General features: G+C 40.4%; 1 protein-coding gene across 11 annotated transcripts in view; it reads left to right on the top strand.

Annotated features, from left to right (window-relative positions):
- Nucleotides 1-275: 275 nt before the first annotated feature.
- SAP130 (Sin3A associated protein 130) overlaps nucleotides 276-26,494 on the top strand; it is a 92,247-nt gene continuing 66,028 nt past the window's right edge. For 4 of the 11 annotated variants that reach the window (XM_082690332.1, XM_082690340.1, XM_082690331.1 and 1 more), the window contains exons 1-6: nucleotides 321-488; nucleotides 2,142-2,259; nucleotides 11,864-11,964; nucleotides 14,142-14,253; nucleotides 15,295-15,419; nucleotides 16,756-16,880. In XM_082690332.1, coding sequence (XP_082546458.1) covers nucleotides 2,148-2,259; nucleotides 11,864-11,964; nucleotides 14,142-14,253; nucleotides 15,295-15,419; nucleotides 16,756-16,880 — 575 coding nt within the window. In that variant the 5' untranslated portion in view covers nucleotides 321-488; nucleotides 2,142-2,147. Of the gene's footprint in view, nucleotides 489-593; nucleotides 1,334-2,141; nucleotides 2,260-11,863; nucleotides 12,100-12,816; nucleotides 12,976-14,141; nucleotides 14,254-15,294; nucleotides 15,420-16,755; nucleotides 16,881-26,494 lie in introns of those variants that run through there. The other 7 variants (XM_082690338.1, XM_082690337.1, XM_082690333.1 and 4 more) reach the window with 5 other exon arrangements.

Below are 26,494 nucleotides of genomic sequence, written 5' to 3'. Positions count from 1 at the left end.
TTTGCCCTTTCCGCAGCTCCCTCGGTAAAATGAAACCTACTGCCGTCAGCTGAGGCAAAAGGGTGGAATCCACTACCTCTTTACTAGGCAAAGAGAAAAGCCAGAATCCCACTTTAGGCAGCAAAGGGGTGTGTTGCACCGGCCGGGTCGCCTGGAGGTCCCGCCCCAGGCCCGCCCTCCTGACACCGGAGACTACATTTCCCAGAGAACTCCGCGGCCCCAAGGGGGAGGCCCGTCCGCTCTCCCGCTTATACTGAGCGGTGACTGGCTTCCCCAGAGGAGGGCGGAACCTACACCAGCCAATAGGTGAGAAGCTCGTTACGGCGGCGGAAGCAGCGGCGCTGGGCTGAGGGGTGGGGGGCAGAGTGCTAGCGCCCCGGCGGCGGCGGCGGCGGCGGGTCCGGAGCCCGAGGACGTCGGTCCCACAGGCAGAGAGCGCACGGGAGCGAGCTCGAGGCGGCGCGGTGGCCCCTCGGCGCAGCACCCAGGTAATGGCGGGACCGGCGCCGCGGAGGGAAAGGGAGAAGAGGGGAGGAGACGAGGGGGCGGGGCGGCCGAGCCGGGCTGCAGCGTCCGTCCCGCCGTGCGTCCCTGGGGAAGGGCAGCGGTGCCTCGTCTCCTGTGGCTCAGACCTAGGCTCTTTCACGAGCTGGGCACGGCGGTTGGGCCGGCGGCAGGGACTGGGTGTCCTGCGGCAGGGAAGGGAGAGGTTCCAGGAGGGATGGGCTGTTTCAGGCTTGGGGGCGTGGCGGACGTGGGCCCTGGCGGGGAAGTGGAGCGGCCGGGAAGCGCCGGTGGGCGGGCGGCCCAGGGAGTTTGGCTCTTGGAGCAGTTTAAAGTGACTCTCCACATCCGGGCCCTGCGCCCGCCTCTTTCAGACCCTGGCCGAGGCGGGGCCTCCTGCCTCCCCGCCCCCCTCGCCGGGAGCGCTTGTCTTCCTCTGCCATTGGCTTAGCCTCGAGGGGTTTGGGCTGCCCCGACGAGGCTCGTGCCTGATTGGCTGGGATTCGGCGGGAGGGTGGGGCGGGATCAGAGCGCGCAGGCCTCCGCGGATTGGTCCGGGCCCTCGAGTGACGCGCCCGGCGTGGGGCCAATGGGCGGGCGGGGGAGGGAGGGGCAGGTTCTGGGGGTGAAGATTGGAGCAGAACCCTGGCCAGGTGGTGGGGGTGAGCGGGGCCGGCGGGGCTGGACAGCTGCGGGCCCGAGGCGCGCTCCGGGAGGAGCCTTGTCCACGACCCAGGAGCCCAGCGCTGCCATCGAGATGGGCCCTCCGCGGCACCCCCAGCCCGGCGAAATGGAAGCGGGAGGTGCGAGTGGCGGGCGGCGGCTGCAGGTAGAGGCATACCGCTTGTCCTGGGGCTCCCCAGAACGCCGTCCTCCTTCCCACCCTCCAAGAGAAGTCTCAGCCAAAGTGTCTCTGGAAACCTGTGTTCCACGATCTCAGCAGTGGGCTTCGGGGTGGGGGTGGGGTTGCGTGCGAACTGGGAATACCGGTAGAGCTTGGCTCCTGAGGGAAAAGTGGGGGTCGATTTTAGAAAAAGTGGTGAAGGTCTCTGGTCCCTCTGGCTCAGTAGGGGGTCTGTGAGAGAAGGAGGAGGAAATTGGTAAATGAAGGCCTGTGCAGAAAATCATTTCAGAGTTCCTTTTGGATTAGGTCTTGAGGAAAGCTTTCTGATTTTTTAGAACTGGGCATCTCTCCTCAGGTTCCTCTTATGACATACTGATGACAGTTGTGTTCACCTTGGTGTGAGCTTCAGTCTTTCAAAGGAACATGTCATTTTCCATAAAACTTAATACAGATAATATGTGTTTTGTTAATACCTATCATATGGCTTTTGTACAGGATTCAGTGTTGATTTTTTTTTTTTTTTGAGTGGTAATCTTTAAGTATTTATGGAGTGTCATAGTATATCCCAACACCACACAAACGATTTTACTATTATTTTAGTCCATATCCTTTAAAAACTTAAAGAATTTAGACCATTTGTGCGCCGTATGTTGATCACAGTTAATTGTTCTAGATGAATGAAGCTGCATTTGCTCTTTTAAAGAAAAGTATAGGTATTGGAGATGCTTTAATTTCTCATTATTGATTATAATGTGAGAATTTAGTAATAACCATATGACTGTATGCACTGCAGGTGGAAATGAGTTCTCAGCAGTTTCCTCGGTTAGGAACCCCTTCCACTGGGCTAAGCCAGGCTCCTTCACAGATTGCGAACAGTGGTTCTGCAGGATTGATAAACCCAGCTGCCACAGGTGAGATATGTGACATTCTTCTATATTGCTTCTTGCTTTAAGACATTGCCAGTTTTTCATAAGTGACTCTTAATCTCACAAAACAAACTGAGGGTTGCCGGGGGGGGGGGGGGGGGGGGGCTGGAAGAGAGGGATGGGGTTAGGGACATTGGGGAGGGTATGTGCTACAGTGAGTGCTGTAAAGTGTGTAAACCTGGCAATTCACAGACCTGTACCCCTGGGGATAAAAATACATTATATGTGTATTTAAAAAAATTAATTAATTAAATTTTAAAAAAAGACATTGCCAGTTTTTCATTTAAAAATTAGCAAATTCCTTGTGGGATTTTAGTAAATTCTAGGTTGTTGAATTTGAAGAAAGGGTATATTACAATTCTAGTTTAAACAAGGTTTTTTGGGGGTGCCTAAGTGGCTCAGTTGGTTAAGCAGCTGACTTGATTTCAGCTCAAGTCATGATTTTAGGGTTGTGAGATGGAGTCCCATGTCAGGCTCTGCACAGTGCATGGAGCCTGCATAAGAGTCTCTCTCTCCCTTTCCTTCTATTCTTCCCTCCCTTTATAAATAAGCAAATTTTTTTTTAATTCCTTTTTTAATCCTTTCACTTATACTGGAGTATACATGAAACTTAATAGTGAAGCATGCCTATGAGAAGTATATTTTAAATACATTAATGTATTCTCCTTGTTCTGCTTTATGGCCCAGAGGTATAATAGTGCCATGAGGAAGCCCAAAGGTGTGTAAGGCATAATTCTTGCCTTTTAGGTAAAAAAAAAAAAAGCACAGTCAACCCTTGAAAAATACGGGTTTGAACTGAACAGGTCCATTACTTGTGAATTTTTTCTGATAAATGTGGTATAGTACTGTATATGTACTTTTGTGTTCCTTATGTATTTCAGTGTAAGAATATAATATGTAATATATATAACATACAAAATACATATTAACTGTTACAGGCAAGGTTTCCAGTCAACAGTAGGTTATTAGTAGTTAAGCTTTTAGGGAAGTCAAAAGTTACATGTAGATTTTTGGCTGCAGGTGTGGTCATCACCTCTAACCCTGCATTGTTCAAGCGTCAACTGAATATATACACATATACGCACTTAGTTTTTAGTGGTATGCCCTTTGAGTGCTATCGATCAATGGTCCCTGTCATCAGGGATGATTTTGCAGTCCAGGGAATTTTTGGCAATGTCCTGATACATTTTTGGTTGCCACAAGTAAGGGGGTGCTGTTGGCATCTGATATTTAAAGGCCATGGGTGCCGCTAAATATTCAAAAATGGGCAGGACAGCCCTCCACGACAAAGTACCCAGTCTAGTCAATAGCGCTAAAGTTGAGGTGTTCCTTCAAGTAGTCTTTTTGAGTATATTCAGGTGAAAAGATGACATTGCAAAGTAAAGTATTCCTTTTTCTATTCCTTTTTCTTCACCACCTGTTTCCTAATTTTCTTAAAATGGTAAAGGGTATCTGCTCATTGCTCAAACCAGGAGCACAGGCATCATCTTTAACTGACTGTCTCTCCAGCTCTTGTATGTGAGTTATGGAACTTTGATGTTTCAATCTCTTTATCCCTTTGCTTCCCTCCTACCAACTTGGTTTTTGTTACAAATTTATCTTAGTTCTCTTTAGACTTGAAGGAATGTTAAGCTACTTCTTATCTCCTCCTTAATAGTAACTACTCATTTTCTGAAAGATTGACAAAAAGTTCCCAATATTCTTGACCTTGAGGAACACAGGAACATTCTATTCCTTTTGCCACAATCTTCCTTCTTCCTTTTCACACTTACTTATCTGGTTAATTCCTGTCCTTCCTTGAGGTTTCATTTCAGATGTCACTTTTTCTAAGAGGTCTTTGCCGACTAGTTTGCCAACTAGACCACAGGAGTCAGGGGTAGGACCTTGTAGAATGAAGGCTGGAACCATACCCTGGAACTTGGAACCTTGTGTACATTTGTACGTGCTATACTTGCTGCATTGTGGGGCATAAGTAGGGGTCAACAAGTCTTTATAGAGCTACTTAAAGTTCTTTGCTCCTTAACAAGTATTTTTGACAAATTGTCTTTGATTATAAATTCATAGAATAATTTAAAGTATTGCTGAAAGAGAATGTTTTTGAACATCTATTTACAAAGAATTATAATGCTTATTAAAAACAGTGTTGGGACTCCTGGGTGGCTCAGTTGGTTAAGCATCTGCCTTCACCTCAGGTTGTGATCCCAGGGAGCCTGCTTCTCCCTCTTCCTCTGCCTGCCATTTCCCCCACTTGTGCTCGTTCCCTCCATTCTGTCAAATAAATAAATAAAATATTTTTTTTAAAAAGTCAAAATAAAAAAAGGTTTCAATTAGCAATGATTGCCCTCAGACTTTGTTGAGAAGGAAATCATTGACTTAAACCAAAATTGTCTATAATTTTACTTTTGAATATTGTGTGTATTTTTTCCTTCAGTGACTCTGAGAAAGAATATGAAAGTTTGGGGCGCCTGGGTGGCTCAGTGGGTTAAGCCTCTGCCTTCGGCTCAGGTCATGATCTCAGGGTCCTGGGATCGAGCCCCATATTGGGCTCTCTGCTCAGCAGGGAGCCTGCTTCCTCCTCTCTCTCTGCCTGCCTTTCTGCCTACTTGTGATCTCTGTCAAATAAATAAGTAAAATCTTAAAAAAAAAAAAAAAGAATACGAAAGTTTTTCTATAAGGAGTTTAATATTTCTCTATATTTTCTATTGCTTTTATTAGAAGAATTAATTTGAGATCCTAAGCATATCAGGATTTCAGATATATGTTCAAAGGTCAGAAGTATGGATTACAAGTTTCCTTAACTATTCTTTCAAGATTCTTTTGGTTTTAAATGATTCTAAAAGGAGCTTAAAAGGGAATAGTCAGTACATTATATTGTAATGAAATTGTCAAAAATAAAAATCTTCCTGAGCTAATAGGTTTGAGGGGAAGTTATGAAATTGTCCGCTTCCCTTAAAATCTAGTCAGGAGAAAATCCGGACAACAGGGAACGTTCACAACATGATCATATATAAAGATCATATGTTTAAAAAGCTGTTGGAGCTAATAAGTAGAATTGGTAAAGGCTGCAGGATAAAAGTTCAATGTATAAAAACCAATTAATTTTAGTACTAGCAATGAACAATGAAATTTTTTAAATGTCATTTACAATAGCATCAAAAAAAAATAACATTTAACACTTGTGTTAAAAATAACACAAAACACTTAAGGATATATTAACAAAATGTGTGTAAGACTTGGGGGTAGAAAACAAACATGACTGAGAACAATTAAAAACCTAGATAAATGAAGTGATCATTTATGCCCATCTATTGTATTGAAATAACACTCAGTATTTTTCAGATAATAGTTCTACCCAGAGGGATCTGTAGTTTAGAGAAAATTCTAATCAAAATCCTCTTCTGGCCTTTTGTAAAAATTGTCAGCCTGAATCTATATTTATGTGGAAACCAAAGGACCTACAATAGCCAAAGCAATTTTGACCCCTTAAAAAAAAATTTGGCAGACTCTACTATGTTACTTGAATACTTGCTATAAAGCTGTACTAATCAAGACAGTGTGATATTGGCATAAAGATAGAAATATAGATCACTGAAAGTGGAGGATCCAGAAATAGACCCACATATAATGATCAACTGATTTTTGACAAATGTGCATAGATAATTCAATAGGGAAATGATAGTCTTTTCAACAAAATATTGCTTGAACACCAGAATATCCATATGGAAGAAATGAACCTTGACCTTTACTTCTGCCATACACAAAAATTAACTCACAATGTATCATTATGGATCTAAATGTAAAACTTAAAATTTCTAAAAGAAAACGTGGAAACTGCTTATGACCTTGGGGTGAGCAAAAATTGTTTAGGTTGCAAAAACCACTAATCACAAAAGCAACTGGTGTATTTTACTTTATCAAAATTAAAAATGTCTACTGTTCAAAACACTATTAACAAAGAGGCAATCCACAAATTGAGAAGATGGTTGCAATAAATAAATCTGAAAAGGACTTACATCCTGAATATATAAGAAACCCTTGTAACCCCATAGCTTTTGCTATATGAGATAGCCTTATTTTTTTATTAAAGATTTTATTTGTTTATTTATTTATTTATTTATTTGAGAAAGAGCATTAGTACAAGTTGGGGGAGGCAGAGGGAGAAGCAGACTCCCTGCTGAGCACGGAGCCAGATGTGGGGCTTGATCCCAGGACCCTGGGATCATGACCCCAGCTGAAGGCAGACACTTAACTAACTGAGCCACACAGGTGCCCCACCCTGCCTTCTTTTTAAATGGACAAAATATTTGAATAGGCAACATCACCAAAGATGATATCTGAATGTCCAGTAAGCACATAAAAAGATATTCAGTAGTATTAATCCTCAGGGCAATGCAAACTAAAACTACAGCAAATAGTACACATCCACTAGAATGACTAAAATTAAAAGACCAACAATACCAAGTTTGATGTTTGTGGAGCAAGATGAAGTCATACATGGTGGAAATGTAAAATAATCTAGCCACTTTGGAAAACAGTTTGGCAGTATCTTACAAAGTTAAATACAAACTTACCGTACAACCCAGCAGTCCCTTTCCTAGATATTTACCCAAGATAAATGAAAATGTATGTCCAAAGACCCATACTCCAGTGTTCATAGGAGCAGTATTCATAGTAGCCAAAAACTGGAAACAACCCAGAATTTATTAGCTGGTGACTAGATAAAGTTTGGTTTATATATGTACAGTGGAATATTACTCAACATTGAAAGTGAACAAACATCTGGTATGTAGAACAAAATAAAATGAACCTCAAAAACATATGCACTTAACCCTTGAACAACCTGGGTTTTAAGCTCACTGACCCTCTGTGCAGTCAGGAATTTGAGTATAACTTTGACTCTGCAAAAACTTAGCTACTAATAGCCTACTGTTGAATGGAAGCCTTATTGATAAACAATACATATTTATATTTTATATGTATTATATACTATATTTTTATAATAAAGTAAGCTAGATAAAAGAAAACTTATTAAGAAAAGCATAAGAAAGAGAATCATTTACAGTACTGTACTGTATTTATCGAAAAAAAAAATCCACATGGGGTGCCTGGGTTGCTCAGTCAGTTAAGTGTCTGCTTTCAGCTCAGGTCATGATCTTGGGGTCCTGGGAATGAGTCCCACATCAGGCTCCCTGCTTAGCAAGAAATCTCCTTCTCCCTCTTCTGTCCCCTGCCCATGCTCATGCTCTCTCTCCCAAATAAATAAATAAAATCTTAAAAAAAAAAAAAATCCGCATATAAGTGAAGCCAGGCAATTCAAACCATGTTGTTCAAGGGTCAGCTCTACAAGAGAAGGAAGAAGACACAGTGGACTACATATTATATTGGGGGGGATGGGTGGCTTAGTTTGTTGAAAGTCCAGCTGTTGGTTTGGGCTTAGGTCATGGTCTCAGGGTCTTGGGATTAAGCCCCATGTTGGGATCAGTGGGGAGTATTCTTGGGATTCTCTCCCACTGCCTTCTCTACCTACCCGCCCAATGCACTGACACATGTGCTCTCTCTCAAATAAATAAATCTTTTAAAAATAAGAACCACATATTGTATGATTCTGTTTGCAAGAAATTCCAGAAAACACAAAGCTATAATGTTAGGAAAAAACACAAAGTTATAGTGTTAGCAGATTAATGGTTTCTAAGGAATGGGAGGGTGGGAGGAAGGGAATTGCCTGCAAAAGGGCATGAATGAACCAGTGAGAATAATGGAAAATATTTGTATGGTGATTGATTGTGGTTATAGTACTGTATACTTTGTTTTTTAGAGGGCGGGGCAGAGAGACTATCAGACAAGCTCCATACCGAGGAGGAAAGACAGGGCTCTAGCTCTAGCTCACAACCCTTAGCTCATGACCTGAGCCGAAATCAAGAATCAAATGCTTAACTGAGCCACCCAGGATTCCTGTAGTACTGTCTACTTTTGTAAAATTTTATCTAATTCTATATAAAGAACTAGTGCGTGGGTGGTTTTTTTTTTTTTTAATACTATATCTCAGTAAAGCTGATTTACTAAAAAATGACAAAGGATAGACACATATGCTTCACAGAGGAAGATGTGTATGAATGCCCTGTGGTCACATAAAAGATTTTCAACATCACTAGTCATGGAAATTCTAATTAAAATCACAACACACCCACTGTACACCCAGTACAGTATCTGTATCAAGAATTGGGATGATGAGGGGCTGCCAGAACTCTTAATACACTGGGTAACAGAAACATAACGTGGATACAACCACTTTAGAAGGTATTCCAGCGGTCTAATAAAGTTAAACATTTACTTAACATTTAATCCAGCCATTATGCTCCTAGGTTGTTGGTTAAGAATGTAAACAAAAACTGTTGAACTCTCTACTTTTAGAGTAGCTATTTTATTCTATGTAAACTGTACATCGATAAAGTGGTTTTATTTGTTTTGATTTCAAGTTTTTAAAAAAACTAATTAGTTGATATAGCAGGTAATACTCATTTCAGGTGTACAGTTTAGTGATTCATTACTTAAATGTAATAGCTAGTGCTCATTACAAGTGCCCATCTTAATAGCCATCACCCATAAAGTGGTTTTAAGAATCAGAATTTTTTAAAAATCTGAATGACCGGGGTGCCTGGGTGGCTCAGTGGATTAAGCCGCTGCTTTCGGCTCAGGTCATGATCTCAGTGTCCTGGGATCGAGCCCCGCATCGGGCTCTTTGCTCAGCGGGAGCCTGCTTCCTCCTCTCTCTCTGCCTGACTCTCCGCCTACTTGTGATCTTTCTCTCTGTCAAATAAATTAATAAAATTAAAAAAAAAAAATCTGAATGACCAGGGAGAAATGATGTGTAATGTAAAATATACATCAGTCTTTTCACCCTGTACATGTAATTTTCAAAATTTTTTTTCCTGAGGAAATCACTGAACAAGGACTCAAAAGTACATATGGACTTTTATCCGAGTTGTTGATAATAGCAAAAAATTTGGAAATATGGGACGCCTGGGTGGCTCAGTGGGTTGAAGCCTCTGCCTTCATGATCTCAGGATCCTGGGATGGAGCCCCACTTTGGGCTCTCAGCTCAGCAGGGAGTCTGCTCCCTGCCCCCCCCCCCCCGCCTGCCTCTCTGCCTATTTGTGATCTCTATCAAATAAATAAATAAATCTTAAAAAAAAAATGGAAATAACCTGAAAGCCCACCGATGATATAATGGTTTAAAAAGCTGTAGTTGGGGTACCTGGGTGGCTTAGTTGGTTAAGCGTCTCTTTCTTGATCTCAACTCAGCTCTTGATCTCTGTATTGTGAGTTCAAGCCTTGTGCTGGACTCCATGCTGGGCTTGGGGCCCACTGAAAAAAAGAAAGAAAGAAAACAGAAAAAATATAGTGTATCTATGCAATGGAATTTCATTTAGCATTTTCTTAAATGATGTAATATATATTCACTGTTACTCAGCAATTTCACTTCTTGGTATGTATCCAATAGAAATGGTAAATAGTTCACCAGAAGACATGTGTGGGAGTATTACTAGCACTAACATTTGTAATAGCAAAAAACTGAAAACTATCTTAATGCCTATTAACAGTAAAATGGATAATTTATAGTTGATTCCCAGAGTGATCAACTATACTGACAGTGAAAGATCTGCAGCAACATGCAATGACATTCATGGATCTTATACTTATAAGTGAAAAAAGCAAGATACAACAGGGTGCATTTGCTATGAGTCTATTTATATAAAGTTCAAAAATAGATAATAGTTATCTGTGGTGCTAGAGGTTGGGATACCTTGGGATAGTGAGGAATCCAGCTGAACAGAGGGGCTTCTAGGGAATGTTTTGCATCTTGAGCTGGGTGCTGATTACTCAGGTGTATTTGGTTTGTATAAGTTCGTTGAGCTACACAATTTACATTTGTGCACTTTATGAAGGTTATAGTTTGTTGAAAAGTTACATAAATAAAAGCCCACCCAAAATTAAAGATGAGAAATGGCTCAAGGTTTTACCAACATATTAACTCTTGGTGCTCTCGGGAAATAGACTTTGGAGCATCTTTATTTTCTTGATAGGTTTACAGATACTTGAAATTTTTTTTACATAAGTATAATCTGTTTTCAGAAAAATGTTAATATTATTTTGAGAAAATGATAGACAAGTATGAGATAACTTTCACGAACTCTCTTTCATTAGATTAGGTCTCTGGTTTTTTTTTGTTTTGTTTTGTTTTTTTTAGAGAGAAAGAGCTTTTTTTTTTTTTTAAGATTTTATTTATTTTATTTGACAGGCAGAGATTACAAGTAGGCAGAGAGGCAGAGGCAGGCAGAAAGAGAGAGGAGAAAGCACGTTCCCTCCTAAGCAGAGAGCCCGATGTGGGGCTCAATCCCAGGACTCTGGGATCATGACCTGAGCCGAAGGCAGAGGCTTTAACCCACTGAGCCACCCAGGTGCCCCAGGTCCTTGATTTTTTAAGTTAGTTTTTAAGTAGGTTACATGTTTTCATGGTCCAAAATTCCCAAAAAAAGTATAGTGAAAAGTATTTCTCCTACAATTTATATAGCAGGTTTCCTGTTGATAGACATGTAGGTTTTGAAACTTCCTTTACTAGAATAAAAATGGTGAAACAAATAATCTGGTACACAAGTCATTTTACACGATGCCATGTATCTATAGGATACATTCCTATAAGTGAAATTGTTGAGTTTCAAAGGCTTTGTACATTGTAATAATGATGAAGAGTTCCATGTTTGCTTTGTAGGAAATCTGTTTTGAAAAGCTGTATACTCTGGGACTTAAGAATTGTATTTAGGGGCACCTAGGTGACTCAGTTGGTTAACTTTCTGACTTTGGCTCGGGGTCCTGGGGCCAACCCCCCCCTTTCAGACTCTACACTCTGGGGAATCTCCTCCTCCTTTTCCTGAAGCCCCTCCCCCAGTTGTGCACATGCCTGCATGCACTCTCTCTTTCTCTCTCACAAGTAAATAAATAAAATCTTTTTAAAAAAGAATTGTATTTAAATTATCATTTTAATGTTAATATTTTTATAAATTTCTAAATATCTTAAATGAAAGCATCGAATCTAGTTTTGCTCTTTTGAGTTCATTTTTTTTTTTTTAAGATTATTTATTTATTTGAGAGAGAGATAGCACGAGCAGGGAGGAGCAGAGCAAGAGGGAGAAGCAGGCTTCTCTCTGAGCAGGGACCACAACATGGGCCTTGATTTCAGGACCCCAAGATCATGACCTGAGCTGAAGACAGACCCTTAACCAACTAAGCCACCCAGGTGCCTCTTGAGTTCCTTTTAGATCGTTATCAGGTCCTTTTGTTCATAGGAGTGGAAAAGCCAAAATATCCAGAGTAAGGCCTGTATTCCATAGGTATGGCTCTTGTGTTTGATATCTGTTAGGGGGAACCTAATGCCCAAATTCTCCTTAAGAAAATCTCCCAAGGAAATGGTCACTTTATCAACACTGAAACTTAGTTGCAAATACCACTGTTGTATGTGTTTGCCATTCATTAATATTAATTCATATTGGAAGCATATGACGTGCTCTCTGTCCCTTAATGTCCTTACTAGTCAACGATGAATCTAGTCGAGAGGCTGAAGTCACTGCCAGGGAGCACATGGGTTCCAGCAGCTCCCTACAGTCCCGTGAAGAGAAGCAAGAGCCTGTTGTGGTAAGGCCCTATCCACAGGTGCAGATGTTGTCTACACACCATGCTGTTGCATCGGGCACACCCGTCACAGTGACAGCCCCACCAGCACATCTGACGCCAGCAGTGCCACTCTCCTTTTCGGAGGGACTTATGAAGGTAATGGAGAGGTTTAAAATTTCACATTAAACCACAGCTAAAGACTGGCTAATCTTCCTGACAATTTTCACAAAGTCTTAGGCTGTACCCAGGATTTTAGTGTTTCCTTTTTGACCCATCAGTTCAGCTCTTCTGTGTCACTTAGAGCTGCACTGTTCTTCAGTGCCTACTCTTGTGCCGCTGGGCAGTTGGCATCATAGGATCTTTTCTAGTAACCGTTTTGACATTGATTTTATTCAAGTTATAGGCATGCTAACTCAGATTTTATCTTGGAGTGGCACTCTTCTCCAAGGTTTTGTTTTAAAGCTTGCTAATTCAGGGGTATCTGAGAATATTGCCTTGTATTTTACCTCATGGCTATGTTTCAGTTGCTAGGAGTTTTGTTTACTTCCTCCCAAACTTGGGATGCAGCATTGTATAGAAGAAGGAGTGTGGGCTGTGAGCCATGCAGATCTGGGCCTCAGTCCCAGTTCCAGTTTTTACTGTCTGCATGGCTTTGAGTAGGTGACATAGCCTTGCTTTGTATGTTTCCTCATCTGTAAAATGGAAATGCTGGTACTTCAGTGGAAAAGTTGTGATGCTAAGAGATAAAATATATAAGGCTTTTGGATCCTTCCTGGCACTCTCCATGTTTGATTTGTGTACTTTTAACTATAGAATGAAATGCATCACTTGTAAAAAGCTATTGATATGTTTCGTGTGGTTTTCTGTTTACAGCCGCCCCCGAAGCCCACCATGCCTAGCCGTCCCATTGCTCCTGCTCCACCTTCTACCTTGTCACTTCCCCCCAAGGTTCCAGGGCAGGTTACCGTTACCATGGAGAGTAGCATCCCTCAAGCTTCAGCCATTCCTGTGGCAACAATCAGTGGACAACAGGTTTTTTTCCTCTTAATTTGCTGATTTTCAAACTGAGATGCCAAACTGTTGATCATTATTTATTGAATGCCAGCAGTACATTAGGCACTGTACTAAATAAAAAATTAAGTGGTCACTGATATCTGTGAGGGGAAGATAGTAGGTCCTAGAGAAGTAAAACCAACAGTAGGTTTTACTTTTTGTTTGTCAGTAGGCCAGTATGTATCAAGCATCTGCTGTGTATGAGACACCATCCTCAGTGTGAGATACAAATCTAGATAAGACAGTCTGTATTCTTTAAGTGCTCAGAGTTCATTGTGGGGATTGAGAATGGCTTCATGGCAGTCATACATTTCTAAGACTTTCTCTGAGGACAATTAATGTGTATCTCTTGGGTACCTACCAGGTTCCCTCAAGCAGGTCACCAGTCATGAACACTTATTTCATGGTGTTTTAAATTTTTTCCTGAAATTCTATATCTACTCCATAACATGTATGTGATTCATTTAAATATTTTGGGTTGCTAAGTGAAAAGACCTGAATCTAAAATTTTTCCCTTCAAGTTTCAATAAAAAATTGGTATTCCAAGAAGACCTGCTATGTTTTCTTCCTTCTGTTGTACTGCTGAGTACTCCCAGAAGTGCTGGAACCCCCAGCTGGGAAATATTGGCGTCGGGGCTGGGAGCATGTGAGGAAGGGACTTCTAAGGGGAGAGCTAAAGAACACATAAGGGAGTACCTGCTCAGTGCTAATTGACATTTACTTAGAAGTTCTGCGTAGCATAAAGGGTGGATGAATGCAGTGGCATGTAAGAAAAATAGAAGAGGAAGAAATAAGCTTTTGGCCAAGGCAACGAAAACAAGTGTTAAAAAACTAATATTGAAGATGAGATTGTCCCAAAGTGAACAGTCAAATGTCTATTAGTCTCTATTAGAGACCTAGCACCTAGCTAGGTTTGAGGCATTGAAGGGTCCTCAGAGTCACCACATGCCTGCTGGCACAGGTCATCATGAAGTATGTTGTATAAAAAAAAAAAAAGCTAAATGTCCTTTCCCTTGGGATACTCACTGTCTAAAAGGAATACCCTGACCTACATTTTGAGGCAACTGACCTCCTAGAAGCAATGGCTAAGCATCATTGACTAAAACTAAGCGCATAAAAATAACATTACATCCTGTTTCTTGCAGGGGCATCCCAGTAACCTGCATCACATCATGACCACAAATGTACAGATGTCTATTATCCGCAGCAATGCTCCTGGGCCCCCTCTTCACATCGGAGCTTCTCATTTACCGCGAGGTAGAAACTGCACATTTTGTTCAAATTCTCCAAGTCCTGTGGCAGATAGATATTTGTTAAGAGATTTCTGCTACTGTCCAAAATATATATTTAGAATCATCTTACTTAAGTTACAGGATAAAAGAAACAGAGCAGTACACATTTAGAGCATGATCCTAGTATATGTGAGTTACAGTTGCATTTCAACAAGCTTGTGTATGCTTGTGTGTGTAAACTTAAAGCAATTCAAATTTTTAGTGTGGTCTAAATATTGTCCCTTGTAGTGAGGAACTCAAAGCTGTAGATAGTCCAAAATGGTCTTTGTTGTTAGTACAAATACTGACTATTTTTAAAGTTCAGTGATAATGGCTATTCAAGTAATATAGCCATAAGATAAATTTATTCATACAATTAAGTTCTAATAGGTTGACAGGTATTAAATTTAATGATTTTCTCTACTTGATCAGAAACTGTAGCCTTCTGTTGACAAGTGTAAAGTCATTGCTGCCCAAATCAGGCTCACAAGTACAAAACCAAGTTTACTTGGTCATAACATAATTTAGTGGTTCTCAGAGTGAATTTCGTAGACTGCAACGGGGTCTTTGTTAGGTCAAAACAACTTTCATGAAAATACTAAGATTTCATTTGCCTGTCGTACCCTGTTGACGTTTGCACTGATGATACAACAGCTGTGGTGGTTTATGTGAACCCTCCTTGGTGGTGACGCTGCTGGAGCCTTGGCCTAAATGAAGGTGATGGCATGATGCTGTGCTGTTCAATGTGTGCTTCTCTTCTGCACACTTGTAGTTAAAAAAAAAAAGACAGCCAGTTTCATTTAAGAATGTCCTCAAAAAAGCAACACAGGGTATTATTATTATAAAATCACAACCTTGAGAGCACATTTTCCGAATTTTCTGTGGGAGGAAAGGGAAATATACATACAGCACCTCCACTAAATTACTGACGTACTGAGGTCTAGAAACTATTTTCCTAGGGCATATAATGGGAACTATGTAAATTGTGAGCCCATAAGCCATACTAATGAAAACCATTTTTTTCCAGGTGCAGCTGCTGCTGCTGTGATGTCCAGTTCTAAAGTAACTACGGTCCTGAGGCCGACTTCCCAGTTGCCAAATGCTGCTACGGCTCAGCCAGCAGTACAGCACATCATTCACCAACCAATCCAGGCACGTCAGGTTGTAGTAGTCAGCTAGCAAGTATTAGGTGCCTACTCTGAGTTCTTGACTCTGCTAGAGCCTGGGAGAGTCCTTTGACTTCAAGTGACTTTTGATCTAGTTGCCAAGAGGTCAGGAAGGTTGAGTTATATACACTACAATGTGATTAGCTGTCCTGGGATTTGGGGGAGCTGTGGTAAGGGAAGCTTTCGCTGGGATGGGTGTGGTAACAGGGATTCAGAGAAGTGGAGAGGCAGGGAAAGGAAACAATACTGTGAATGGTGGTGAGGAGGACGGTGGTGGTTACATAGTGTTTAGTAGAGGCAAGCCAGAACTGAGAGGTTTTCATTCAGATTGGGATTTATGAGCCCTTACATATTTAGTGTATGTTATTATGCACTTGTGTATGCTTTTCAAGGAAGACAGAGCCTTTCAACTTTTTTTCAAGGAAATTTATGGGCTCAGTACTACTGAGGTATAGTGTATGATGAAGTGACATTATGATGTCTCTAAATTCAGAGCTCTAAGATACAGAGTATAAATCTGATTTTGTACACAACAGAGAGCCACTAAGTTTCTTGAACACAGTAACATGCGGTCAAAGAACTATCCTTGAAAGGTTAATGGAGCTGAATCACTGACAGATGAAAATTCAGATACTTTTGGGGGCCAGACTGGTAATGTATGTGGAACTGTATCAGGGTCAAGAAAGGGTCTACCCAGGAGAGCTCAGATGATTGAAAGAATCGATGGTGGAGAAGCAGGTGAAGCCCAGGGTGGAGCTTGTTTGGTGAAGATTTTACACCCAGATGTAGTATAGGGGAGGTTACGGGAAGTACATCCATGTAAAAACAGCCAGAGAGCATCTAGGGCACCCTGAATCTCCTGCAGGCAAGCACTGTTTTCATGTGTTTGCTAGTTTAGAGGGCTGAGAGCCAGTAGATCTGATGGCTGAGATCCCCCTATTGAAAGCTCTTGGTTATGTGGTAGTGTAAAATGTCTATACCAGAACCAACAACAAATCTGTGGGCACTCTAGATCTGAAGGGTAGGATCCGAACTCATACTAATAGGACAAAATATTGCATCCAGTCCTACTTGGAAGGAAGAAATTTATATAGTCCATCCAGCCAAGATAGGTATTTTTTGGTAATTCTCTCTCTTGGATGTTAAAATTACCTATCTGAAAAGAGAATTCTTTAGTCATAGTGGTGAGAATTTGCTTTCTTTTGGACACAAACATGCTTGTTTGAAGGCCCAAGTTTCTAATTATACTTTCAGTGTTTGGCTTACTGTATTTTATTTTGCTCCTTGTTTTAATGAATTATTTTTTTCTCTTCTCTTGGTAGTCTCGTCCACCTGTGACCACCTCTAATACCATCCCTCCTGCTGTGGTAGCAACTGTCTCAGCCACCAGAGCTCAGTCTCCAGTCATTACTACAACTGCAGCACATGCTACTGATTCAGCACTTAGGTATATTTGGGGGTTTGGAGATCAGGCTCTCCTCCTTTCCCTTTTTCCTTTCCTTTCTGTCCTTTTATTTAACTCAATAAATACTTAGTGCTGGAGATAAAGCAGTGGGCAACCAGAAATTTCTGTTCTCATAGAGTTTCTGTTTTTAGGGGCTAGAGACATACAAATAAAAAAGGTTTTTTTAGATGGTCAAAAGTGCTTTGAGGAAAAATTAGGGTAAGATTTGGAGTAACAAGGTAAGCGGTACAGGCTATTTCCTGTAAGGTGGTCTGGGAAGACTATTGTTAAGAATGGATTAGAGCAGGGGTGCCTGGGTGGCTCAGTGGGTTAAGCCTCTGCCTTCGGCTCAGGTCTTGATCTCAGGGTCCTGGGATTGAGCCCTACATCTGGCTCTCTGCTCAGCAGGGAGCCTGCTTCCCCCTTTCTCTCTGCCTGCCTCTCTGTCTACTTATAATCTCTATATGTCAAATAAGTAAATAAAATCTTTTTTAAAAAAATGGATTAGAGCAGAAAATTGAAAAATCTAATGAAGTGAGTCTTGTGGCTGTGTGGATAAGAACATTCTGCACAGTGGGAACAGTAAGTGTAAAGGCCCTGAGACAGGAGTGTGTTTGCCATAGATAAGGAGAAGCAAGAGGCTATGGTAGGAGAGTGGCAAGAGATTATTTTAGGAGGTAACAGGGTCTCCACATGAGGGCCTTAGGAAGCCCTCTGCAGGTCTAGACTTTGCTGGGATACAGTGGGAAGCCTTAGTGGAGTTTTGAGCAGAGCAGTGTCATGATCTTAAGCCTGGCTACTGTGGAGAGGCAAAGTTGGAAATGGAGATATGGTTTAGGAAGGCATGCAGAAATTGAGAAGAGGTCATTGCTGGAGGTGGAAAAATATGGTTAGATTCAGAATAGAGTTTTTTTTTTTTAAAGATTTATTTATTTATTTGACAGACAGAGATCACAAGTAGGCAGAGAGGCAGACAGAGAGGAGGAAGCAGGCTTCCCGCTGAGCAGAGAGCCCGATGTGGGGCTCGATCCCAGGACCTTGGGATCATGACCCGAGCCGAAAGCAGAGGTTTTAACCCACTGAGCCACCCAGGCGCCCCCAGAATAGAGTTTTGAAGTTGGTTGAGGATTTCAGAGGAATTACATAGGGGCAGTGAGAGAACAAGAAGAGTCAGGATTCTGGCCCTGCTAGCTGGCCTATGAAGCTAGAAAGGTGGAGTTGCTATAACTTCAGATGAGGAACAATGGGAAGAGTAGGTTTGGGGGAGGAATTCCAGACTATTTTTGGACATTGGACAGTTGTGCTGACTTGTGAACACCCAAGTGGACATGTTGAGATTGGTTAATAGATGAGTTTGGAGTCCAGGGAAGAGTTGTGAAGGAGATTGTTTAGGAAAACTGTATAGATGGGGAAGAGGTTTGAAAGAGAAAAAATGTCTCCCAGATGAGAGGGCTGGAGGGGGAAGCAGTGTTCTCAGGGGAGAACCCAGATTCATTAGGGCAGGGAGGTAAAGGATATATTCAGAGAAGAGATTGAGGATGTAGGGACTTTTACTAAATGGACTGTTCAGAGGCTGCACTGGAAGGGTTGGGTATCGGAAAAGGGAGAGCTCTGTAGAGCCATACAGGAATAAGTGAAGGAATGATCTGTGATGCTTCCTAGAAATGACACAGTTGGGTGAAGATATGATGGTGTTTGTCCTTCTGTCCCAAGCCATATTGTGGTAAGGCTGTGAAAGTTGGGGGGAGGCAGTGGGATGTGAGTCTTGCCAGGAGGTCTTTCTTGATCAGTTCGTTTGTTATGCTGTGCCTTGGGCAATATAAACAAGTGATGCACTGAACAGAAAAGAGGGGTAGTAGGCATGGAAACTAAAGCTGTCATACATATTAAGACCATCCATAACTGTCAGTTGCCAGGTGGAGGCAGGGCAGAGTGGTGAGGAAGAGAGAGTCTAGACACCTCCCTGGTTTCTTTGTCCTTTGACCAAGTAAATAAAAAGGAAACAAGAAAGAAAGTTTTAGAAAGAATGTTGCCTTTTGATACTGAGTTTATCCGTGGAACAATCAAGTGGTAGTTGTTAGCAGGTGATTGAAGAGATGTCTGTACCAGAGATAGAGTTTGGAAGTCCTCAGCCTGTGGGCTGCAGTTAAACCTTTGAGGTATTTGAGGCTCTCCAAGGGGAATGAATAGATAAGAGGGCCTAGAACAGAACTCTGAAAAAAGTAACTTTTAAATGCAGAAGTGTACCTAGGACTTATATTTAACCATTAGCTCTATCATTCATTAGCTTTGTGGCATTAGGCAAGTTTCTCAACTTCCCTGATCCTTAGTCTCCTCTTCAGTGAAATGAGAATACTTCCTGGTAATTGAAAATATTGCCTGAGGTACAAAGAGACACAACTGCCCAACATAAAACAGACTATGTGTTGTTCATTTAAATTTTATATTACCTGTATATATTTAGGTGATACAAAGAAATTAAAAAGTTATGAATGTGTATACAGTGAAAAGAGTCAGGTTTTTTTTTATATCATGTTATCAAAGTATCTCTTTTCTAGTGCCTTGAGTTTTTAATAAAAAGAGATGTTGAATTTTGTCAAGATGATTTTCATCTTGTTGTGACCATTATGTATCGTTTTGTTGTGAAAAATGGTGACCTTTTTAATCTGTAGCATGAAAGTATATTTATGGACAGTTTTCTTGAATTGTATCTTTATATATTCATTTTATTGCATTTTAGTGAAGGGACACCCAGTTATGTATTTTTTAGATCTTTTTTGTATGACTTCCTTATCTAAACTTTATTAACTTCTTCCCTTTTGATTCTGCTTAATATTCTCAAAGTCTTTTCTGTTTCTTACAGAGTTTTCAGCATTGTCTGTCATGCTCAACTTCTAGTTTTGCCTATATTCCTGATAAAGGTGGATATTTTCTTCTGTTTCTCTCCTGAACTATGCCTATTTATTTTGTCTCCCTTCTGTTGTCTTATTATTTTGTCCAGTGAGCTCTCATATCTTTGCTTTGTGTTTCCATTTAGTGGAAGGAGTTATTTCATTACATTTCTTCATTCATGGTACAATTTTCATCTGCTTAGTGAAAGCGTTTCTAGTAAACTTCCTTTTCTATCCACCATTTTTCTTATAGCATCATGAAATAAGTTTTGTGCTGGGTGCTTTCTGAGTACTCATCTTTGAATTGAGTTGAACTTATTCTGCATCAGCTATTTGTAATTGGTTCTTGTGGGCTGGGCTGTATACTGGCTAGGGGAAATTTTCCTAATGACTCAGAGTACTCTGTTGTTGTTTTCTTGGTTGTACTTCTCTCCTGACAGTGAAGATAGACTGCCCCAGATTGCAATTTCGCTTTTCCCTAGGTCTCACCACACACTGGGGGTTTTTTGTTTCTTTTTTTAAAGTAAGCCCTGTGCCCAACATAGGGCTTTAACTCATGACCCTGAGATTGAGAATTACCTGCTTTACCTGATGAGCCAGCCAGACACCCCTCACCACATGCTGTTTTTCACATGGCACTTATCTGTATGTGTGATTACTAGTTTAACCCTTTGTCATTAATTATTGGATATTAGAACCAGTCTGTGTCCAGGTCCTGCTTCACTGACAGCTCCTGCTGTTATAAACAAAAGCTTTTGGTTTCTTCTGTCAGAGTGCACTCCTCACTTTGGAGAATTATACTTGACTGGGTTTTGACCCTTAACTTGTAGCTGCAGAGATCTTGTCTGCATTGGCGCCTGTGTCCCTGTTTGGGTATCACTGCCCTTGGCAGTGTGTGTATCACAGAAGATACCTCTTCTGTGGTTTGAGGTGTCAGGTATCTCTTAATGTTGCCAGAGATGGAGATTGCATTACTTTTTGTTTTGTTACTATTCTCTGAGAGGAGGAGAAAATCCCAAACCTTCAGTCTCTGCCTGCAGTACTTCTTGCCCTCACTCTGAAGAAGTCAAACAAAGATCCAGCTCAACACTGGAAGATGGTCACAGGTTCACTTGTTATAAATTAACCCCAAGTGTTCTGTGTTTTTCAAGTTTCTAATTTGGGTCTCTGTCCCTAGAGCTGCCTTTGAGGCCATTAAAGAAAATCTCGTTGCGGGGCGCCTGGGTGGCTCAGTGGGTTAAAGCCTCTGCCTTCGGCTCAGGTCATGATCCCAGGGTCCTAGGATCGAGCCCCGCATCGGGCTCTTTGCTCAGCAGGGAGCCTGCTTCCTCCTCTCTCTGCCTGCCTCTCTGCCTACTTATAATCTCTGTCTGTCAAATAAAATAAATAAAATCTTTAAAAAAACAAAAGATAATCTCGTTGCTAGGAGAAAGAGTATATTGATTAAGACAACAGATGTGGGAGTACTTTCTGTGCTCCCACAGAAGCTGACTGACCCTGCTTAATCTCTGATTTTTTTTGTGTATGGGGGAGTTGCCACTATGGACTTAGGGGTGTTTTATTTACTCGGTATATTTTAATAAAAATCTTTTTTTCCCCAGTTGCCCCAAATTTGGCTAGTGAGAAACTCTTCAAATTGGCTTCAGTGTCATTTTGATAATTCCTCTTAGACTTTGAGTACTTTAATCTTTTTGGTACATGGTAAATGAGGCCCTTTATTTTTTTCTGCCTCCCTAGCCTTGAAATCAACCATTTCTCCAATGATTCTTGGTTCTCTTTGGTGGAGAATGGTAATTAGAACCCAAGATCTGAGTGCTAAGGGTACACATTGCTCCTAGCTTTTAGGCTCTTTCTGTGAACAGAGGTAATCAATATAGTAAACACAGTCATGTCTTCATACTGATATTTCTGAATGAAATTTAACATTAAAAGTTTTTTTTCTTTCTTCAGTTTTATATTTGTACATCTTTTCTCTTATGCTACAAACCTTGTGTCAAGACATTAATACAACTACTTGGTTCTTTGGTCCATAATATTAAAAAAAAATAGTTTCAAAGTAACAACTCAGAGTACCAAGTTCATGGGTCATAAATCAACCCCTTATTTTCTGTAGATTAAACTAATAATAAGACCAAATGACATTTGGAGCACCTGGGTCGCTCAGTCCATGAGTGTCTGCCTTCGGCCCAGGTCATGATCCCAGAGTCCTAGGATCAAGTGCCACATCAGGCTCCCTGCTTAGCAGAAAGTTGGCATCGCCCTCTCCCACTACCTCTGTTTGTGTTCTCCCCTCACTCTCTCTCTCTCTCTCAAAGAAATAAAGAGTCTCTAAAAAAAAAAAAGAGAGAGAGAGAGATAGTGAAGTTTAAGACTTCTTCCCAGTTCTTTTGTCTTCAGACTGCATCCTACTAAATGGAGCAGAAATGTATTCAGAGGTCACTTGAAGTGATCAATTTCTCTGTGAGATATGTAGTAGTATTTTCTGTTTAATTAAGATTCACATATTTCTAAAATATAAATATGTAAAAAGGTATACAGTGAGGAGTTTCACTGTCCTCTCTATCCCTCAAATGTTGGAGCATACCTGGCTAGTTCAGTAGGTTGTATCTGCCTTCAGCTCGGGCCCTTATCCCAGGATCCTGGGATCAAGCCCCATGGTAGGCTCCTTGCTCAGCAGGGAATCTGCTTCTCCCTTCCTCACCCTCTGCTTCTCCCTCTGCCTGTGCTTTCTCTCTGGCTCTGGCTCTTTCTCAAATAAATAAAAATCTTTAAAAAAAAAAAAAAAAGACGTAACTTTCAAAGGAAAAAGAAAATACAGCATATTGTATTTATATTTATATATACTGTTTTAAGCCTTGCATTCTTCTTTTAATATATTCTGGAGATGATTCCAAATCAGTACATAGAGATATTTATTCCCTTTATTTTTGGCTGCTTTGTATCCTAGCTTATGGATGTCCTGATGGACATTTCAGCGTGTGCTGTTGCCTGTTTTGATGGTATACTTTCAAGATCTGTAGAAGTGCTAGACCAAAGAGTGAATGCTTCAATTTCCTTACATGGAAAATGGCAATAATAGGGTGCCTGGGTCGCCCAGTCAATTGAGTGTCCAGCTCTTCATTTTGGTTCAGGTCATAATCTCACAGTCCTGGCATCAAGCCCTTTGTCGGACTCTACACTCAGCAGGGAGTCTGCTTGAGGATATTCCCTCTCCCTCTGGTCCTCCCATGGTCATGCATGCATTCTCCCTCTCTCTCTCAAATAAATAAATCTATGGGGGAAGAAAGAAAATGGCAATAATATTACCTACCTCACAGATCATTATAAGAAATACTTATATTAATGTATGTAAAGGAATTAAAATATGCCTAACAAGTAATACACCTTATAGAAGTGTTCATGGTTTTTTTCATTAGGAGTAATTGAAAGTCAAAGACTACCATGTAGAAAGACTACCAAGTGCTTTCAAAAGCACTTAAAAACGTATTTAAATATTTAATATAAATAGTCTTTTCTGTTTTGTTTTTTTTTTTAATGAACCAAACCTTTTAAATATGAGTATATTTAAGGTGAATTGTGGAGACCCTTTCCTAGTGATTGGAATGTTGACATTATTCTTTGTTATGAAGCTCTTCAAAAATTTTTTTAATAATTAAGTTCATGTGTCCTAAATTTTGTCATGACTTTATATAATTATATATATTTATGTATCCTCCTAGTTTTCATCATAAATGCTGGGAGCAGATGTCTTACATGACACTATACTTAGTGTAGTATGTTGTCAACTATTAAAACTTCAGTCTCCAAAATGGATTTTTATCTGGTAAAGCTGCAGAGACATCCTAGGTAGTTGGAGTGACGAGTTTATGCAGGTGGTCTATGTCGGCAAATATTATTCTCATGTTATACCAGTCACCTTTCAAGAGGGTATGAAAGCCATACAGGGAAGAAGCCAGGCTGCAAAACAAAGTCCTAATTACTGTTCGTTGACTAGACCAGTGGCATACAGAATCCTGTTACTTTGTGCAAGGTCCGAGTGTCCACTTGCCACATCAGGAATAATATCCTCAGGCTGATTCCATAGGGATTGTACCCAACACCTGATGCTGCAGCATGCGTTTGCACTCCCACAACAACTGGTGTAATGGTCATCTTCAGTAATTCTAGGAGCCGCAAAAGTACTTGAACTCTCAATGTGATAGTGGAGATCCTGGTCAGAATTGGCCTACCATGTACCGGCTAATCTAGTCCAATAATCTTATCAGTGTGCTGCTGCTCTGGGGGGAGATTTATTGGGCTAACTGTCGAATAAACATAGAGCTTGTATTTTTCTTCTTTGTGTTTCTGGATATAATTTTGGACTGTGTTATTCATAATAAAAATTAGGTTCTGCCATAATGAGCAGAGAGAAAATGAAACCTAAAGAAAATCTCAAAGTGGTCACTTAAATTATCAGAGAACATCCATTCCTCATTCCCATTTTTAAATGACCAGTGGAAGAGGTGTAATAGGCTTAAAAAGAGTGACCCAAGGTCTTTTTAGGATTATCCAGGTTTATATGTTTCTGGGGGTTTTTTCTGGCTTGAGAACATGAGAGTCAGGTAAGGGAACTCTTTAGGGGTCCTTTACATTTTGGGTGAACATAAGGAATGGGCATGGGGAAATGGTTCATCCTGGAAAACATAAAGATCCAGTCTCCCTGTAGTACACTTTCTTCTCCATGAGTTCCACCAAGTTCACAGTTATATCTGTGGCTAGTTTTTCAGCTTTCCTTTAACTTGGATGATAAAGCATTTTGCTCTTATTCTTCAGAAAGAAAACCATCCTTTATTCAGTTTGAACACTTTATTCACTGATATCCCATCATGTTTGTTTTTAAAGCATTTTGAGAGAGGATGCCATTTGAGAGATGAAACCATTGCTTAGTTTGGACACATACAGTCTCAGTCAAGTTTTTATTCTTACAGCTCAGCTTATTCACTTCTTTTTAATTTGTATTCACGTGGTTTCAAAATATAAAAGCATGAAAAGATGTGTAGGAAGGATGTCACACTCTCCTCTGTCCCCCGTCTACCAGGTTCTTCTGTTCCTTTCCTTTTATGTTTTCTGAGTTCTCTGGTAGTAACTAACTGGATGTCCACCCAATGTTAGTTAAATATAGTCAGATCCGAGTGCAGTTCTTTTATCCTTTTTACCCAAAATTAATTCATATATTCTCTACTTTCTTTAAATATAACAACATGTATTGAAAGTTTCCCATTTCATTACTTAGATAGCCTCATTGTTCTCTTAGTACCAGCACAGTGATCCATTGTATGTGTTAATGGGTTTGAGGTTTCTAGTACTTGACTATCATAAGTAATATGGCAGTGAATACACTTATACTTCAGTCATTATCCATGTGTGCAAGAATACCTTTAGGATAAATTCCCAAAAGCCCAATAACATTGGGCTGTTACTCAGAAGGTATATGCAGTTATAATTTTGATACCTAGCAATTGCCTTCCTTAAGGTCTGTACCTGTTTGCACTCCTTCCAGAATGTTTGGAAGTGCCTGTTTCCTTGCAGCTTGAACAACATGATGCTGTTCATTTTGGGGATTTTTGCTAATCTGATAGGTGAACAGTGTTATCTAGTGTATTTTAAATTGTATTTCTCTTCCTATGACTGGGAGTGAGCATCTTTTCTTTGTTAAGGAGCCACTTGCATTTTCGTTTTAGTGAACTGGCTGCACATATCTCTTGCTTATTTTTATTTGGCTGTTATTTTTCTCATTGCAAGGAATTCCTAGTATATTAAGATTGCACTTTGATTTTTGAGTCTTTTGACCATGCTTATAGTGTGTTTTACTAAGTAGATTTGCTTGTTCATTCACAGAGTCAAATTTTTAGATCTTTTATAGCTTTTAGATTTTGAAAGCTTTTAATAGTTAAAAAGCTCTCTTCCACTCAGGTTATAAAAGAATTCTGTCTTTTCTTCATGTACTTTTTAATTTGCTGTAAAATCTTTGATCCTCTTTTTATTTATCCTGCTATAATGATGCATGAAGCATGGATCCCATTTTATCTTTTTCAAAGGGCTACATAGTCTTCCCAACATCACTTAAATAGTCCATTCTTCCCCCTCTGATTTGAAATGCCAACTTTGTTATAATGTCAAGTTATCTTGCCACTGTTGCAGTTTCTGTAACTTGCTGCCAGTTAATTTGAGATGGGTTCTGTGTTGATATCTCAGTAATTAGATTATAACTAATATATAACTATAAAGGTTATAAAAGTTATAGAAGTTATAATCTGTAAAAGTTACAACTAAATTTTGAAGAAACAATACAGTTAGGAATGATAGGAAGTTGAGAGCAGGTTAGTGCTTTGGGGGCAATAGGGTGGGCTACTGTTAACCAGGGTCATCTGTAATTCTCCCTCATAATGTGAAAACCTTAGCGTGTATCTTCAGTTTTGTCCACACAGTGAAGTGTATTAATATAATAATGCTTATTTAGGGTTGTCCTGAGAGTTAACTCTCAGTTAACTACACTGAGAGTGCTGAAAATGACTATAGATTAATTGATTCAGTTCATAGTGCATATTGATACCTTTGGAAATGAGGTTTATGGAACTTACAGGAGAGAAACTCAACAGGCCATTTACTTCATTGGATCACCTGTGGGTGTCACAGACCTAAAAAATAAACTGTATGATGGTCTAGTACAAGAGAGCAAATGGCCTT

Source organism: Mustela nivalis (assembly GCF_964662115.1).
Source record: "Mustela nivalis genome assembly, chromosome: 11".
Classification (NCBI taxonomy): Eukaryota; Metazoa; Chordata; class Mammalia; order Carnivora; family Mustelidae; genus Mustela; species Mustela nivalis.
Note: the sequence above shows the minus strand (reverse complement) of the source record. Positions and strands in the feature narration are given on the sequence as shown.